Source organism: Osmerus eperlanus, chromosome 3 (genome assembly GCF_963692335.1).
Source record: "Osmerus eperlanus chromosome 3, fOsmEpe2.1, whole genome shotgun sequence".
Classification (NCBI taxonomy): Eukaryota; Metazoa; Chordata; class Actinopteri; order Osmeriformes; family Osmeridae; genus Osmerus; species Osmerus eperlanus.
In genome coordinates, this window is record NC_085020.1 from 16,443,166 (window position 1) to 16,462,418 (window position 19,253).

General features: G+C 39.2%; 1 protein-coding gene across 1 annotated transcript; it reads right to left on the reverse strand.

The window, feature by feature from the left end:
- Positions 1-5,331: 5,331 nt before the first annotated feature.
- Positions 5,332-12,783, reverse strand: slc40a1 (solute carrier family 40 member 1). Its single transcript, XM_062457457.1, has 8 exons — positions 12,482-12,783; positions 12,257-12,324; positions 11,878-12,037; positions 11,632-11,747; positions 10,873-10,999; positions 10,120-10,365; positions 9,254-9,895; positions 5,332-8,032 (listed from the first exon to the last, which is right to left on the reverse strand). The coding sequence occupies exons 1-8, from the start codon at positions 12,513-12,515 to the stop codon at positions 7,719-7,721; spliced, it is 1,707 nt and encodes a 568-aa protein (XP_062313441.1). The 5' UTR covers positions 12,516-12,783; the 3' UTR covers positions 5,332-7,718.
- Between the last annotated feature and the right edge of the window lie 6,470 nt (positions 12,784-19,253).

Below are 19,253 nucleotides of genomic sequence, written 5' to 3' on the forward strand. Positions count from 1 at the left end.
CAAACAATAACACTCCACACATTTAACTGAACGAACACAACAACTGAAATCCCCCGCACAGCTTTTCTAACCGAACTATTTTACACAACTCTTTATTTTTTGGCATGCTACACTGCATGCTGAGTACCCAAGAGAGCTGATGCTACAATATGATTAGGTGTGTTCGACATTGGCTGCGGCAGCATGAAACGACCGGCGAGAGTCACAATCGAGTTGCGCACGCAGCTTCAAGGCAGAAATACATTCAGTATTTCATAGGACATCATTTACTGCATCCAGCGACATGACCCAAAGGTTCATAACGAACCATCGTTGTGTTTACCCAATTTTACCCAATACAAAAACAAATTAAAATAATTTTCTTTTAACCTTTGCAATGTGGGGGGTCTGAGACAGCCTAGCTGTTAAAAGAAAATGCTTCACTTTGTCTTTGTATGCGGTAAATTTGTCGCAATACGACGGTGGGTCACAATGACTGATGGGTCAGAATGACCCGAAGATAACACAAGGGTTAAGAGATTTACATTTAGTCATTTAGCAGACGCGCTTATCCAGAGCGACTTACAGTAAGTACAGGGACATTCCCTGTACTTACACGTCATTTTTCACGGCCAGGAATCGAACCGGTAACCTTCGGATTAATAGCCCGATTCCCTAACCGCTAAGCCATCTGACTTCTCTAGATAGAGATATTTGGCCATTCAATACAGGGACATTTTGACATGTCGTCAACCCATAAATGATCCGGTATGGTGTGGGTCTGGAAGCGTATTGCCATTAGCTAGTACCAATTTTCGCATGTACTCCTTGTAATCAAAACCAGTTCAGCCAGAAACATATGACATGATTGAGGTTCAGGCATGAGGACTCAGTAGTAGTGATTACTTGATCCTTTATTACACATGATACAATACATCTTTTGGCATAATGGTCCTGCTCGCAGTGGCTCCCTGCCGCACCCAACAGGACACTGGCTGTTTATCAATCCGAAGAATGCTAAGAATGTACTTGCGTTCTTGAGAAGAACGTTCTTGCCAAGCGTCTTGCGAGAACGGCCTTGCAAGACCACGAGGACGGGGAACAATTTTAGATGCGTGTGTTCTTGCAATAACTTCTGGGAAATCAGATGCATTCTCGCTGACCAAGTCACCATCCGATGCATCCTCGATAAAAGGGGAGGATAAAGAACATTTCTGGGTATTTTTGGTGTCCTTGGTGACTTGTGTTCTTTGGATTGGAACCGTCCTTGGGCAATGAAAAATGATGTCAAACGAGTTCGCAAGAACACAAGAACGAAAAAAAATGTGGATTGATAAACAACCACTGTCTCGACATCCGAGCAGAGAGCAGCGAACGCATTCCCCCTACGAAAGGAACACAGAACCAAGGGTGGAAATGTTGGCACAAAACCTTCAGGCTTCCGTTAGAAAGCTGAAGAGGAAGTTCACCTTTCAGCAATGACCCAAAGCACACATCAAAGTCCACAAAAGCATGGCTTCACCAGAAGAAAATGGATGTTTTGGAATGGCCCAGCCAGAGCTCAGACCTGAATCCAATTGAACATCTGTGGGGTGATCTGAAGAGGGCTGTGCACATGAGATGTCCTCGCAATCTGACAGATTTGGAGTGCTTTTGCAAAGAAGAGAGGGCAAATATTGCCAAGTCAAGATGTGCCATGCTAATATCCAAAAAGACTTGAGTGCTGTAATAAAATCAAAAAGGTGCTTCAACAAAGTATTAGTTTAAGGGTGTGCACACTTATGCAACCAGGTTATTGTAAAAAATATATTTTTCTCCCTCAAAGATTTCAGTTTGTTTTTAATTGAATTATTCACGTTATAGGTCACATTAAAGGTGGAAAAAGTTCTGACATGATTTATTTTGTCAATTTTTTTTTAGGGGTATGTAGACTTTTTATATCCACTGTATATATGGTACATATAAGCATGAATATATATATATGTATATTCTATAATATCACTATCAGATGGTGGTGCATGCTGGACTATATTATTTCGAATAGGGTACGCAGATTATGAAGTTTGAAAACCCCTGCTGTAGATAATAGATACATTTACATTTACATTACATTTAGTCATTTAGCAGACGCTCTTATCCAGAGCGACTTACAGTAAGTACAGGGACATTCCCCCCGAGGCAAGTAGGGTGAAGTGCCTTGCCCAAGGACACAACGTCAGTTGGCATGACCGGGAATCGAACTGGCAACCTTCGGATTACTAGTCCGACTCCCTCACCGCGAAGCTATTTGGTCCGTTGTGGCAACGCTGCCGGATATCCAGAAGTTAAAGCCGGAGCAAGAACAATCCTTGCTGAGTTGATGTTGTGGCCCTCCTCCCCACGTGGTTCGGGAAAAGTTTGATTTTCCAGCTACGGCAGCTAGCTCAGTTACAGTAGTGGTGAAGGAGTTGGCTATGGTGAATGCTAGCGATTGGTTATGGCAGATGAGAGTGGCTCTGGGCAGATCCAATAGTTTTAAACTTCAACAGAGTACCCGCCTTCAAGGAATTTAACACTTGTCAATGGAGCGATCCCAGACCCTCTGTACAAATGAAATGTACGAGGGTCTGGTTAGGACCAGGCTACAAAATAATGGCTTAGGGGTGTGAATACTTGAGATGAAAATGAGACTTAAAGATATACCGCTAAAAAGTCTAGATACCCCTAAAAAAAATTTGACAAAATAAATCATGTCAGAACTTTTTCCACCTTTAATGTGACCTATAACGTGAACAATTCAATTAAAAACAAACTGAAATCTTTGAGGGAGAAAAATATATTTTTTACAATAACCTGGTTGCATAAGTGTAAATAGAGACGTCATGAACTCTGATGTGGTTCACTTTACTTTCTAGGAACTTGGTGCCTTTCTCAGCTTTCCGTATTGTCATCCTGAGATGTCTTTGCCAAGGTGCATCATGACTCAGCACAGTGCTTGTAGCTTGCGTTGGGATATCAGTTTCATAAAAACTGGAACTTTCCAGATGGGAGTGACAAGATTACTATACAAACCAATGCAAGAGTAGAGTGTAATGGATTTTTTGTCAGTCATAGTTGACATGGTTTTATTGTAACTAGCCTGATGTTTGTGAACATGAGCTTGCACTCACAGTTGTGACCTCAAATGATTCATACCCATTAACATCTGTAGTTTCTCAGAGCCTCTATGATTTAAATATAATATAATTTTTATAGATTATTAATATTTCTATGAGAAAGTTTAATCTTTGTTATAGGGTGTTGTAGAGAATTATATATCTTTAAGTCTCATTTTCGTCTCAAGTATTCACACCCCTAAGCCATTATTTTGTAGCCTGGTCCTAACCAGACCCTCGTACATTTCATTTGTACAGAGGGTCTGGGATCGCTCCATTGACAAGTGTTAAATTCCTTGAAGGCGGGTACTCTGTTGAAGTTTAAAACTATTGGATCTGCCCAGAGCCACTCTCATCTGCCATAACCAATCGCTAGCATTCGCCATAGCCAACTCCTTCACCACTACTATAACTGAGCTAGCTGCCGTAGCTGGAAAATCAAACTTTTCCCGAACCACGTGGGGAGGAGGGCCACAACATCAACTCAGCAAGGATTGTTCTTGCTCCGGCTTTAACTTCTGGATATCCGGCAGCGTTGCCACAACGGACCAAATGGCTTCGCTCGCATCTCTCTCCGCCGCCATTACTGAACTACGACTCAAACTAGCGCACAACATCAATGTCATCGTTCTCAGCCACTCCCTCTGTTTGCTGATTGGACCTACAAAAAGTTGATTTGGGAAAACCGAGTTATATGCCAAATTCCCAGACCTAGTACAGAAGCAAAATGAAAATTGAGCGGAAGTACGTAGGAGGGCAGAGCCAGGCTAATTATTTTGTAGAATCGTCTCCTTTTGATCATTTCTGCAATGCTTTATCTATCTGGCTTGATGAATTCTCTCAAATTCTTCTGTGGAGATTAAGTTTAATAGGAAGTGGCAGTGAACAGTCTTTGTATTGATTTGCAGTTGGCTTCATGTCTGGGCTTTAACTGGGCCACTGAACTACTTTCACGTTCATGTTTTTAAACCATTTTAGCATTGCTATGGCTCTGTTTTAGGCCATACTATTGCTTTGCTCTTAAAATAAGTTTTAAGCATGGTGCTGCCATCATACTGAAAATGCATTTAATGTGCATACAAATTCCAATCCTTTAACTTTTTTGGAGTGGTGCTTATTTTGTTCTGGCTTCCTGCATCAGATTACCAAGTTATAAAAAGGCAGTTGAATATTTCTCTTGTTTACCGGTCATAAACACTCATGTTACAACTCTTTTACTGTAGACTAGTCAAGTTAACACTTGCCACATCAAGCAGTCAAGTGTCAGACAGCAGTGGTGAGATTGTGGCCAGCATTTTAGACCAGCACCTGTGTGATGGTGTGTAATTGTCTTGACTTGCCTGTGACATTTGTTGCACTTGAAGGCATCATCCCAACGTATCCAATTTAGCTCATCCTTGATGCAGCTTTGATCAAATATTAGGTGTTTCTTTAAGAGCAGCTTGTTAGTGTTAGGGATTGAAGAATCTTATCTTCTCAATGCACACTGTTTATTGACATAGACATTGGACTTCAATCACAGTTCTCTCCTTTAAAAACTGATGATAAAGGGGTTTGTGTAACTATGGAAGTGTTATACTGTGTACAAAAGCAGAGCACAAAGTTATAGAATGGCCACTATAAAATGTTTTGTAGAAACAATGTACTGCAACACGCCACCCATGGAGCATGTACTTGTTAGTTCTGTCATGTCTGATAGTTCTCATACTTCATTGACTTTGGAGAAAATGTAAGTCTTTGAGCAGGCAGTGCTGTAAAAAACGTACACAGCCAAACATGCCAGTGCCTAAAGCCTGGGTCATACAGCTACAAATCAGTATATTTTACGCAGGTGCTTAGGGTGAAATAAAGTCTGAGAAAAATTACAAGCTAATCCCACTGTGGAATGTGACCCTGCACTGTGGCTGCCAGGCCAGAGCAAGGGAGAATTTGTAGCTCCTACAGAGCGGGTTTCTTAAAATGGCTAACACAATTGTCCTTTGTACATAATACATGTTTCAGGGTTTTCACAGAAATGGAAACCTTGACATTTTGTGAAACAATATACACTTTCTTATATAGTCTGCATGCATGAGTTGCCTAACACTGGTTCAGAAGTCAGCTGCGTTAAAGCCATATTGTATTCTCACTATAAGAATGTATATGAAATCAAGCCATTGGAATTCATTTGTAAAAAGGTTTGTTTCAACAAACATCAAGCCCAATGGGCGAGTCATGATTATGTTAATAAAGGAGAGATCAAATGTATTTATTTGAGAAGTGATACAAGTCTTAAGTTTGTTTATCTCAAACCAGTGTCATGATACACCATTTAACTTTTGGTTATTGGAAATAGATTACATAATTCATAAAAATAAAACTATGGAAAGGAAAAAGCCATTATGTGCCTGCTTTGTATACTTGCAAGATACTTTGTACTTGAGTTCTGGTTTTCAGCAAAACCATTGCTCTTCGCACAGGAGGCAGAGAACCATTTTACAAACAGAATTCTAAATTAGAAAAAACACAGTCAATAAAAACATTTAGATGTAAATAGGTTTCCAGCATCAGAAATAAAGACAGTATGATCCAAGAATAGCATACAAAGAAATTATTTTATACACATTTCATACAATAAATTTAGTGTGTCAAGTTTTTCTCAATTGACATATTGATATTGGGATGAGAACCTTTAAGATTCCTGAATGTACAATCCTACCAAATGAATTATGTGCTTATGTTATAGCAATAACAGTTCAACCCATGCTTAGCATAAACATTGACCTCTTTATGGCTTTCTTTTCAGAAAGCCATCTGAACCTGACAAACCTGAAAGTGTGTATGACTCAACAGTTCACTTTAAGTAAAATAATTGTCTTACTGTTTGCATCCTGTCGTGTAACTTCTCATCTTTAAACTCATTCAATTTCTCTTTTTTTACAACCAACCACCTCTGTGGCTCAGGTCTGCTATGGTTTTGAACTGGAGGTAAGCATCGTTCACTTGTTTTTGAAGACGTGCACCTTTCAAACCAGGATTACAATTAAACAAATAATTGTGTTGGAATTGTTCAAGAGGCACAATAAGTTGTCAACTATGACATTTATAAATGTGGTATTTTATTCTCTGTATAACATTTCAAGTCTGAAGTAAACTTGAACAGATGTTAAATGTCACGCACAGGAATGTAGCTATGTTTGGTCTCAGGAATGTGCTGAGTCTGGTAGAGGATAGAAAATTACGATGTTGTACCATGGGCCTACCAGTTCCTGAGAGCTTCAGCCGGGGGGATTTTTCTTGGGAAGGGCAGGATTTCAGCCTGTGCAAATAACTGAAGTGATTCCTTAAGGTGACAAAGTATCTTTGTTTATTAACAAACTTCCATCACGTAAAGTGCCTGTGTGATAATCAAAATATATATATTTTTCCTTGGCCTAACCTTACCAAACAGATGACGGATGAAACGAGTGACAAGCCAGAGCAGGCAATAATGATGCTTAAAAACAGTATGGTGGCTATGTATTTGTTATGGGTCGTAAGATAGTACAGTTCCCTGCAACTATAAGAAATCGAACATCAAAAATCTATAATCAGAACTGACAGTTCTCATTATTAAACTGTCTCTCTTGCATGTTGTCTCAACTCAATATCCTAAATTAGAAAAATTGTAATGGCCTAAAAAAAAGAGTTATTCAATGTTAAGTGATGCTGTTACTCAACTTGAAATGGCAAAAATGGAGAACTAATTTTTAAGTCGTACACTTTTGTCACCTGCTTTGTTGGTTAATTCTCATTCAATATTGTCACCTGTCTGATTTTGGTTAGTTTACACCATAACTAAACATTAGAATCAAATGACAACTAATAGTATCAAAATACAATTTTAAAGGAACAGTGAAGTACAAACTCAGGAAGGCTATATTTAGTTGTACTGGTTTCTCTACAAAAGTGTTAGTAAATGTAAGTATCATCATTGTCACCTCAAATCAAAACAATTTGTTGAATGTTATATGAAAAGAAAACAACAGGTTTTCCCTCACTTCCTTTAAGCTTTAGATGCAAAACAGTTTTGGTTACAGAGCATCATTGATGTGATTATATATTTTTTTCCAGTTTGCTTAAAAACAATTGCTAGCACCACAATGGCTGAGAGATCAAGCAGAAGATACAGTATAACAATACGGATGTGCAGCTAAATAAATATTTTGCATGCCCTTCTACCCCACTTATTTACGAGACGCAATGCCTGGCTTGGGTTATGCAAATGTTAAACATGTTCCTCTTCAAACAAGAACATCCAAATACATTTCTGAAGTCAATGTTTGAAGTGTTAACATGAGGCTATCGCGAGTAGTGCAACCCCTGTTGATGAGCTGCAATAAACAATACTGGAAATGTTTGATTTGTCTTATGCAGCTAGGATCTTCTCAAGGTGTTCCTTATCACCTGCTGCCACACTACACCTTTGAAATTGAATGATGCCATTTAATGGCTATGTGCAGCATATAGCAGTGTTAGATACAGAGGCACAATAGCATTATCTAGGGTTACCGCAGGTAGAAACATGGATGTTTAGAAAATATCTAGAAGTTTTCAAGACTACAGAGAAATGGGTTAAGAGGGGTATTACACAGTGGTAGGAAGTGAGGGTGGGTCTGCCTCCGACTTCTGCTCTGGTGAGCAGCAGAGGAAGAGCCGACTCCTAAGACTGTTGAAGGCAAACCTGAAATACATTATGTGGCCCATGGCGACAAAAGACACTGAGATAATGACCAGCAGCCCAAAAGCCTCTGGATTAGGTGCCAAAATCACCATGATGAAGTGCAACAGGTCCAGGAGGTAGTTCATGGAGTTCTGAACGCCGTTGATGACTCCCCTCTCTGACTCAATCACATTTTCTTGGATGAGCTGGGTCACAGTCAAGTCAAAGGACCATAGACCTTGAGAAAGTGGAAAGAGCAACCGTGATTTGGAGTGGCAATTGTATTTTACAACCACATAAAAAGGATTGGAACGGAAACTAACAGATGGTAGTAATCGGCGGATATTGGCATCAAAGGTTGACAATATTGCTCTGAAAACATATCAGACAAACTTTGGAGAGTTGCTTGGGGCAGACAGTCTGCCAAACATTAGGTGGTATTAAGATAAAATGTTTTACTATATAATAGTTTATAAATTCTCATGATAGAGGTTTAAGTAAGGGGTTGTGTGTTTTATCCCCAAATTATGATACATAAGCACATTTTTATGGTCCAGTATGTGTTGGAGGCACTTCAGGGCTCCAGACCATCTTATTCCACTGTTGGCGCTAGTACAACATTTCCAGTGCAAAATACATTTACATTTAGTCATTTAGCAGACGCTCTTATCCAGAGCGACTTACAGTAAGTACAGGGACATTCCCCCGAGGCAAGTAGGGTGAAGTGCCTTGCCCAAGGACACAACGTCAGTTGGCATGACCGGGAATCGAACTGGCAACCTTTGGATTGCTAGCCCGATTCCCTCACCGCTCAGCCAGCAGACTCCCACAACATCTATTTGAACACACGTCCACAGACACAACATTTCCCATTAAAGCCTTCCTACTTTTCTAAGTCAACCATATTCTGCCTTGTAGTAGTATTACGTTGTCATTAATAGGCTGCATGAAATATCAGGTGGACATTTTTGGGGTGAATTAAGGGGAATAAACTGGAACTGTTAACATACTGTCTAATGCAGACATCAATAATAAGTTTGATAAATATGTATTGAATTGATGACAATACATTATGGACACTCCAGAAATAGCACGCTCAAAATCTAGCTAAAACTTATATTTTGTATGATAGCACGAAAACCTTACTGAGTTGAAGGAAGAATTATAGTAGCTAGCTAGCCAGATAGAAACTAGATGTGTTCATGTGATGGAAGCGGGTACAGGTCTGCTAGATTCCCATTAGATGGGACTCTCTTAACTCCACTCAAATAGCTTTTTTGTCTATTACAACTAAATTTTTTCACCCGTTGCGACCCTAATGTGAGTGTCTGGGGTAGATCCATGAAAAAATATCAGGTGTTGTAACTGTCCTTGCATGCCGTGCACATCTTATGGTAAACAACTGGAAAAAGAATGCAAATAAATATTCTAAATGACACCACATGTTATTGATACTCACCTGCTCTAGCAGCAATGACTCCTGCAAACAGCAGGCTGACTGACAGGTAGGGCTGCAAAGGTGGCAGCTCAGGTTGGACAGTGGAGCTGTTAAGAAACAGCTCAGTTCCATACAGAGTACTCGTCAGACTGTCATCAGCGTTTGGCAAGGGGCCACTGTCCCCTATCAGGCGACTATAGATGTCCTGGAAGGGTGAGATACTGAGGTCGAAAGAGCTGCCAGGTGTAAAGACAGATGCCACACACAGAATGAGGCAGGAGAGCTGGGCCATACCCGAGATGAAACCTGTACGAATCAAACCAATCTTCTTGCGTACCCAGGTAAAGGCTACCGTACCACAGATCCCAGACACAGCCGAAGCACCCATTAGCAGGCTGAGCACTGAGCCATTAAGACCCTGTGTATATGCATAGCCAGTTGTGATACAGTCAAAGCCTAGGACAGTCATGTAAAGAAAGGAGAGGGACATGCCAGCAAAGAAGATGGACTGGTTGTAGTAGGCGACCCAGCCTGCTTTAAAGGTGCGTATGGGTTCCATCATCTGGTAGCAACAGCTAACTTTCATAGGGTGTTTTTTTTTGTCCAGCACAGTCTCATTCATGAGCTGCGAGGACTCAACAGGGCTCTGGCCATTTTCCAAATCTGCATAGGGATAAGACGGTAAAAAGGAGGTTGATGGGATGAATTTTAGAGTGCTTTCATAATTATTTCTGCATAGCAATGCCAATTATAGTCTATTTGTTATACATTTTGACACACAATATTATACCTTACATGAAGACTGAAATAATGCTGATAAAATTCAATCTTGCAACAGGTCTTAATCCTATGCCATTACTCATATACTTTTAAATGGATGTTGCTACCTTTCTGAGTGTTGAGGTATTTAAGCTCCAGGTCCTCTTGTTTTTTGATAGCTTTCACAGCCAGTGCAGGGGTTTTCTGATATACTTTCCACAACAGGCAGTACTCCAGACACATTGAACACAAGTTCCAGCCCGAAATGAATCCACAGCCAATGAAATGAGAACCAAAAGCCATAATTTGTCCTACTAACATAGGTGCCAGGATGTTGGTCATCTGATCAATAATCCGGACTGTTGCGTTCATATCTAGTTAAGGGAAGTAAAAGGGGTGAGGGTTAAAGAAGAGAAGATATTAATAGCTCAGTATAGCTTTTTCACAATACTACACATACATTCATGTCAAATGTGTTTAATGCCATGCCAACATATTTGACCAATAACGGTCTTTGGGTGAGAACAATTAGAAATGGAATGCAGCTGAGCGCAATTTGGGGTTTCATTGAAAAGGGTCTATTTAGGGTAAGAATATGCTTTTCCACATACTTCAACAGATTTTTTTCCAAAATATTTTTAAGTGCAATGCTCATCAGGTCAATCTAATTTAGTTCTGCAGATGATAAACAGCTTTCAGCCAGTTTACTTGGACCTTCATGGCTTGTGAAAAGAATACCTTGGAGATAAGGAGTAGTGTAACGGAATTTCAATGAATATCATAAACCAGATAACAAAGGTGATAGGGTGAATAGTAAGACAAAAATGAGTGACTTAACTGTATTTATTTCTAGACCCCTGATGATTTCCATCAACACTAACCTGCAAGTTTGCTGCTATCCTGTCCAGCCACAACAACAACCCAGTCTCTCTGGATGGTAATGGAGGTAGCAGTGCTGGCTAAGTTAGAAATGTTGGCGATGGTGATGACTAGTATGTAGCACGATGTCTGTAAAGGTTTTAGTTCAAGGTCAGGGTAATTTAGGAAAATAAACTTTGCACATTTTGTATGAGAGTGGCTGAACATGTGATTCCAACAAGACTGTTCAACAAACACAGCTAAATTGTGTTTCACCTAGATTCACAGAAAAATCATGCGGAAATCTTTGAAACCATATGCCTGTACAACAGTGATACAAATGGCCTGTTTTGTTTGTTTTTGTTCTGGTCTGAGCAGCTGTTCTGGTCTGAGTCGCAATGGAAATGGTTCTACCAAGGCACGCATAATAACATTTCAACTGTCTGACTGCACAGTCCTGAACAACACACTTTTTCAGTCCCGCTACTAGAAAAGAAAACACTTCCAATGGAACAAAAACCTCTACCTTTAAAAACCCTTGACCAAATAGGCAGTGTTCAAACCTATGCACAATTAAAATGCAGACCCACAGACTGTCTGATTTGTGAACACTGACTGAACACAACCATTAAAAAATGCTCAATAAATCTGATTTGTTAGATAACAATATAATGGCAAAAAATGTCTGGTGTATTCACATAGGAACTCTAATCACGACCGAGAAGTCATTTGATTGCATAAAATGTGTTTAAGTAACTAAGTTTAATATAAAGGAATCTTACCAGAACCCATCCATTGTAAATCTCTGCCAACTGTTCTTTAAACTGGAAAACCACCATCAACAGGATTCCACACAGTATGACAGCACAATTCTGGACAATCAGTGAAGTCTGAGCCACTGTCAAATTAGATTTGCATCATAGGTTTAGTCAAAAAAAGAATTTTAACAGAAAGTCAACGTGAAGGCAAATACTTGGGGAAAATAGCCTGTAAACAGGATTGTTTAAATTCGAATCTGCTGAACCTACCTTTGAGTCTAGGACTTTTGTCCACCCAATCGCCGATAATGGCCCCTAGTAAAAGCACTGACCCCGCAACTACCAGTCCGTACACGGCTGTGAGAAGAAGGCTGTTGCCATACAGCTCCACAAGGAAGACTGCCACAGCAAAGTTCCACATTCGATCACCCTAAGAATCAGATATACATTCGGCATTGAGATTATTTTTAAATGTATGTTATTATAAAGCTTGCATAGACATCGGAGGTGCCGTAACTATCTGCCTATTTTAGTCTATTTAGTTTAGATGAGCTATGCTAACATGTCAACAGGATAATGCGTTTCTATAAAATCCGCTGTGATCGGAGCAATTAGCACATTTTCTTATGGCACTCTACAATTCACTTACCCAAGTTGATAAGGCATGTCCCAGATAGATAAGAAACTTAGCTGATGTAAAAAAATCTTTCATAGATTCTGAAGAAAAATAAGAAAAGTATTAGGAATCAATATGTAGCCCAATGGATAGCCTACATTTCTGGTTGGAAAGTCATCAATGGGAACGAAAAGATAATATAAAAATCAACACGCATGACAACGGAACCAAATAAGAAGCTTGACACATGTAACTTACCGCAACAACGTTGTTTAGTTCCAGAATTATCCATTATAGTATTGACAAGTTAATTGGGTAAATACGCGTTCTATTGTAGATATTATTGGCGCTGGATACCTTTGTGCATACTATTTGGCTATCGACGGTAAACCCACACTATCTGCCCTGTTCTCCTTTCCAAACGTAGCTATCACTGTAGCTGAAGTTGGAAAGATATATTTTATCCACAAACACTTGTAAGTAAAAACGTAACTACAAAATACGGTTAGCCGCTTCTGCTCTCTCACCCCTACCCTAGCGCGCTTGTTTACGATCCCTTCGGTTATACAGTGAGAAAAACTGCGTCACAGTCACATGACGTTAGACAATTGAGTGGCATGAATTCAAGAAAACTCGCAAATGATTAATCTTAGAAAATAGGCCTGGTTGTATTTTTCGCCACTCTCCGGCAGTGTTACTTACCATAGTGATGGTACGTTCAGATCATTTTACTGCTAGGATCCTTTAATTTTGTTCAGTGACCTAGTAAGTCTATTTGGGGGCCAAACAGCGAAGCTACCTATTGTGTTTCTACCTTTTCTTATTATTATGATATTGCTATCATTATTATGATAGCAAAGCATAACCTATATTCTCTCTCATATACTGTATATTTAGGGTTCCTCCGGTAGGAGGGAATTGCTATTGCTTTTGTTAGTATTCCTATTATTAGGAGCCTAGGAGCCAAGCAGCAAAGCTGCGAGGCACCTATTGTTTTGTTAGTTTTATTGGGTGTGCTCAAGCCTTCGGCGAGCACAACCATTGTTCTCTCACATATATATTATTATTTTTATTCTTTCTTTTCATAATTCATTTTACATTTACATTTAGCAGACGCTCTTATCCAGAGCGACTTACAGTAAGTACAGGGACATTCCCCCGAGACAAGTAGGGTGAAGTGCCTTGCCCAAGGACACAACGTCATTTGGCACGGCCAGGAATCGAACTGGCAACCTTCAGATTACTAGCCCGATTCCCTAACCGCTCAGCCACCTGACTCCCTATTTTAAGCCAAAATGGGGGTCAACCTAGGACAAATTGCAACAGAAGCAAACTCAATTGATTTTGTATCCTCAATGTCCTGAGTAAGGAAAAAAAAGCCCCACAGAATCCCATTAGGGGAAAGTTTAGAAAAAGACACAAATATAGCCTATTCATACCTATTCATTATTTTTCTCACATGAATAGGGTAACTTTTTTGACCTTAAGATATCACCATGACAATTACTGAGTTGATTACTTACATTAAGTCAAACAAAAAATGTGTTTTTTGTTAACATGGGCAAACGGTGCATAATAATGTATGCGCTCATTTGCATAAATACAGCAACATATCTAACCATTGGATATAGCCAGGTGAAAATGTCTTGTAGTTATGTTGTTGACACCTTGCAGTAAAAGACTATAGACACAAACAAATGTCACCATAAGGGGCAGATATTCAGTCATTCATTCAAGGTCCACTCAACTGTCAATCAACTGTCACTAAGCTGTCACTCAGGTAAGAAAGATTTCCTTTTGTTTCTCCTACATGGATTATTCCACCTACATTAATAAAACATACCTGGTGATCAACTACAATTTATTGGGAACATCTGGATGTGTGTTCTCTGCAATAATAATGAATAAAGGCTGGTTTAAAGTACTTCTTCCTGCCTCTATGTATTAATGCTCATGGGTAGCCTTAACATTACGTTTTTTACTGTTGTATGTCAACAAGACATTTTCACCTGGCTATACCCAACGTTTAGATCTGTTGTGGTATTTATGCAAATAAGCACATACCGAATTAGATTATGCACCGTTTGCCCATGTTAACAAACAATTTCAAAGTTTCAAAGAAATCGAACCAACAATCTTCTGATTAATAGCCCGACTCCCTAACCGCTCAGCCATCTGACTCCCTCATTGAAGCAATTCAAGATTTGCATGTACAGTAATTAATGTCACATTAAATAATGTATTTAAAACTCAAGCTTGTGTGGTGCGTTGCTGTCTTCAATGCCACAGTCTAAACTTAATGTCAAAAGAAACGTTTTTCATTTCCGGCACATTCAAACAATCCCCTCAGTGAAGTTTGGCTAGCAACAGCAGCTAGGCTAGCTTGCTCGTAGCACAATTTACCAGGGTCAGCTTCTCCAAGCAGGGCTCTAGACTGAGACCAAATGGTTGCATTTGGCATTGTTACTGACAATGATCGCTTCCAGCAAACTTGTTTTGAATGAACCATTTCCCCCTAAATAAATGTCAAGCTTATTTACATTTTTGGGGGCATATTTTCAGTTAGCAGATGGTACTGTTTGAATCACGATTCCATCTGAAATACTGCTGGTGACAATAGCTTGTTTCAAAGGAGGTTCTTAATGAATGAATGCAATAGGAGTAGGCTAAATGCTTGAAAATATCACTAGAAGGGAACAAATTAAGGTTACGTTTAAGTCATAGAGGTTAGGACCATTTTTACACCAGATTGCCCAATATCTTCGTTTGATCCAACTTTTCAATTGAGGCTGCTAATAGCTTATCACTATTCCCTCTTGCAGGGGAAATGAGAAGACAACCGTTTCATTCTATACTTCATTTTTTGTATTTTGAATTGTAAATGAGCAGCAACAAATGTAGGCTATGCTTTTAAATCTATACAATCTTCATAAATAATAAGTAGGCATTTTTATATAAAATATACAGAAATATCAGTTGTAAAAATTACAGTTAATAAACGGACCCATCTGCAACCGACGCAAGCAAGCACACCCTACAATTTCCCCAGAAATTGTACCCTCTCTAGTTGGGTGTGCTTTGCCTTCGGCAAGGGCACAACCTTTGTTTTCTCACATATATATTTAATGTTTCATGTTTCTTTTCGCACCCCTAAGGATCCCTCAATATTTGGACTACATAGAGAACGTCGGTGTCAAAAGTTTCGTCTTGGTAGCGATTGAGTTGCTTGTATTTTTATTTACGTTCCATTGCATGGTTTAAGTAGGAATTACGTTTTTGTCTAGCCACAGTCACTGATATGACTAACGTCACGAAAACACACGTGATTACCTCTAGCAGAACATTCGTTTAGCAGCTCGTTAACTTCTGGGAGATAGCTAGGCTAACTATAGCTTTACTGCAAGGCAGCTGCAGAAACGCCACAAGCAAAGAGGCCAGGATGATAACTATTTACTCATTTTACTTTGTGATATGAAACACAATTGTGAAGTGTAATGTACAATCCCTTACAAAAAAGAAGTATACTTCAAGTTTGATTTGTAAGTATACTTAAGTAGGCTTAAGGTTGCTGCCCCCGCGACCCGACCCCCGGACAAGCGGCAGATGACGACGACGACGAATACTTAAGTATAAAAAGTATACTATTATCATGGTACCTTAAGTATACTAGCAGTGTACTTATTTATATACTATTTTTGTACTAAGTAAACTGAATTGGCCCACTTTTTTGGTCATTTAGTACACTTTAAAGTACACTTATAGTGTATTAGACGTTTACTTTTGAATACTGTAAAGTAACCTGTGTAGTGCACTTTTAGTTTATGAAGTATACTCCCTAAAGTACTTCAAAGTATACCTTTGAATACTGTAAAGTAACCTGTGTAGTGCACTTTCAGTTCATGAAGTATACTTCCTAAAGTACTTCAAAATATACTTTGGAATACTTTCAAGTGCACTTTCAATTAATGTAAGTACTTCAAGAAGTAAACTTAATAAATGTCCATTTACTATGATTTACTATAATATTTATATGTTTAGGGGCCCCTCCAACGCCACCGATCTTGCATCACTTGGTCTCATGTTGCTTTAATCCAGCTATTCTTATCAAACGTAAGTCATTTAACTCATGGTTACAATTGTAAACCAGCACAACAATGACAACTAGAGAGGGTACCATTTCTGGGGAAATTGTAGGGTGTGCTTGCTTGCGTCGGTTGCAAAGGGGTCAGTTTTTCAATGACATTTTTACAACTGATTTCTGTATATTTTATATGAAAATGCATACTTATTATTACACATCACAATTGTGTGTCATATCACAAAGTAAAATGAGTAAATAGTTATCACCCTGGCCTCTTTGCTTGTGGCGTTTCTGCAGCAACCTTGCAGTAAAGCTATAGTTAGCCTAGCTATCCCCCAAGTTAACAGATGCGAAACGAATGTTCTGCCAAAGGTAGTCACGCGTGTTTTCGTGACGTTAGTGACGTTAGTAACGTCAGTGACTGTGGCTAGCAAATTAGCTGCCTTGCAGTAAACCTATAGTTAGCCTAGCTATCCCCCAAGTTAACAGATACGAAACGAATGTTCTGCCAAAGGTAGTCACGTGTGTTTTTGTGACGTTAGTGACGTAGTGACGTTAGTAACGTCAGTGACTGTGGCTAGCAAATTAGCCACCGTTAGCTTCACTTTTCGCCACAAAAACTTAACTTGAGCCTAAACCATGCAACGGAACGTAAATCCCAATAGAAGCAACTCAATCGCTACCAAGACGAAACTTTTGACACCTAGGTTGTCTATGTAGGCCAAATATTGACTGAGTTTTAGGGGGGCAAAAAGAAAAAAATAATAATAATAATAACTAGAGAGGGTACAATTTCTGGGGAAATTGTAGGGTGTGCTTGCTTGCATCGGTTGCACAGGGGTCCGTTTTTTAATGACATTTTTACAACTGATATTTCTGTATATTTTATATAAAAATGCATAGGGCCTACTTATTATTTATAAAGATTACATAGATTTAAAAGCATCTTTTTTTTGCTGCTCATTTACAACTCAAAATACGAGTTAAGTGTAGAATGAAATATGATATCTTCTCATTTCCCCTGCAAGAGGCAGCCTCATAGCTGAATCAAAACGAATAAATTTGGCAGACCGGTGTAAAAATGTACCTAATCTCTATGACTTAAACGTCCTTTTAAGTTTTTCCCTTCTCAGGATATTTTCAGGCATGTAGCCTACTCATTGCATTCATTCATTAATAAAGAACCCCCTTTGAAGATTATTCTACGACGTTACCCGGCAGTAGAAGATGGAATCGCGATTCAAACAGTACCATCTGCTAACTGAAAATATGCCCCCCAAAACGTAAATAAGCTTGACATTTATTTAGTGGAAAATCGCTCATTCATAAAAAGCTCACTGGTAGCGATCATTGTCAGTAACAACGCAAAATGCGATATAGCCCTGTGTGGAGAAGCTGCCCCGGTAAATTCTACTACTACAGTACAGTACTAGACTACTGCTGTGTTCGTCTTGGTAGCGATTGCGTTGGTTGAATTCGATTAAACGTTCCGTTGTACGGTTTAGGCTGAAATTAATTATTTTCATGAACAGATTGACAAAGTTTAGGCTGTGGCAATGAAGTTCAGGTTAGTAGTCAGATAGTTTCACCTATTGAAAGACTTTTGATTTAAGTAAGGGGAGTGCCGAACATGTTCTGTCGCCGTTTGACTTCCTAAACAGCTGTGTAAGTTAGATGTTTTTGTCGTGTGTCTCGCGTAAGCTACAGCGTTGCAATGAGCAACACTGGTTTGAAACCACAGGTAATGATAATTTCACCAACAAATCGTTTACTTGTAATGTACTGTCATAATAAATCCTACAAAGAAAATGTATTTGTGAGGAGTGTTTATTTTAACGATTGAAAACAGATGCATCATAGACCACTGTGGTATGTGTTGCCCGGGCAACAGAGGCTAATGTCATGCTAATGCTTCAGTGAAATAGTAGACTACCGTTTCCGAAAGTAGATGTGGGCCTACTTCCTTAATAATATCAGCTAATATTGTACATTACATTTCATAAGTGTTTCACATCACAAAGTAAAATGAGTAAATAGTTATCACCCTGGCCTCTTTGCTTGTGGCGTTTCTGCAGCTGCCTTGCAGTAAAGCTATAGTTAGCCTAGCTATCCCCCAAGTTAACAGATGCGAAACGAATGTTCTGCTACAGGTAGTCACGCGTGTTTTCGTGATGTTAGTGACGTAGTGACGTTAGTAACGTCAGTGACTGTGGCTAGCAAATTAGCCACCGTTAGCTTCACTTTTCACCACAAAAACGCAATTTCTACTTAAACCATGCAACGGAACGTAAATAAAAATACAACCAACGCAATCGCTAACAAGACGAACCTTTTGACACCGCCGTTGTGTATGTAGTCCAAATATTGACTGATCCTTAGGGGGGCGAAAATAAATAATAAATAAATAAATATATATGTGAGAGAACAAAGGTTGTGCCCTTGCCGAAGGCAAAGCACACCCAACTAGAGAGGGTACAATTTCTTGGGAAATTGTAGGGTGTGCTTGCTTGCGTCGGTTGCACAGGGGTCTGTATATTTTATATAAAAATGAATAGGGCCTACTTATTATTTATAGAGATTACATAGATTTAAAAGCATCTTTTTTTGCTGCTCATTGACAACTCAAAATACGAGTGAAGTGTAGAATGAAATATGATGTCTTCTCATTTCCCCTGCAAGAGGCAGCCTCATAGCTGAATCAAAACGAATAAATTTGGCAGACCGGTGTAAAAATTGACCTAATCTCTATGACTTAAACGTCCTTTTAAGTTTTCCCTTCTCGTGATATTTTCAGGCATTTAGCCTACTCATATTGCATTCATTCATTAATAAAGAACCCCCTTTGAAGATTATTCTACGACGTTACCGGCAGAAGATAGAATCGCGATTCAAACAGTACCATCTGCTAACTGAAAATATGCCCCCAAAAACGTAAATAAGCTTGACATT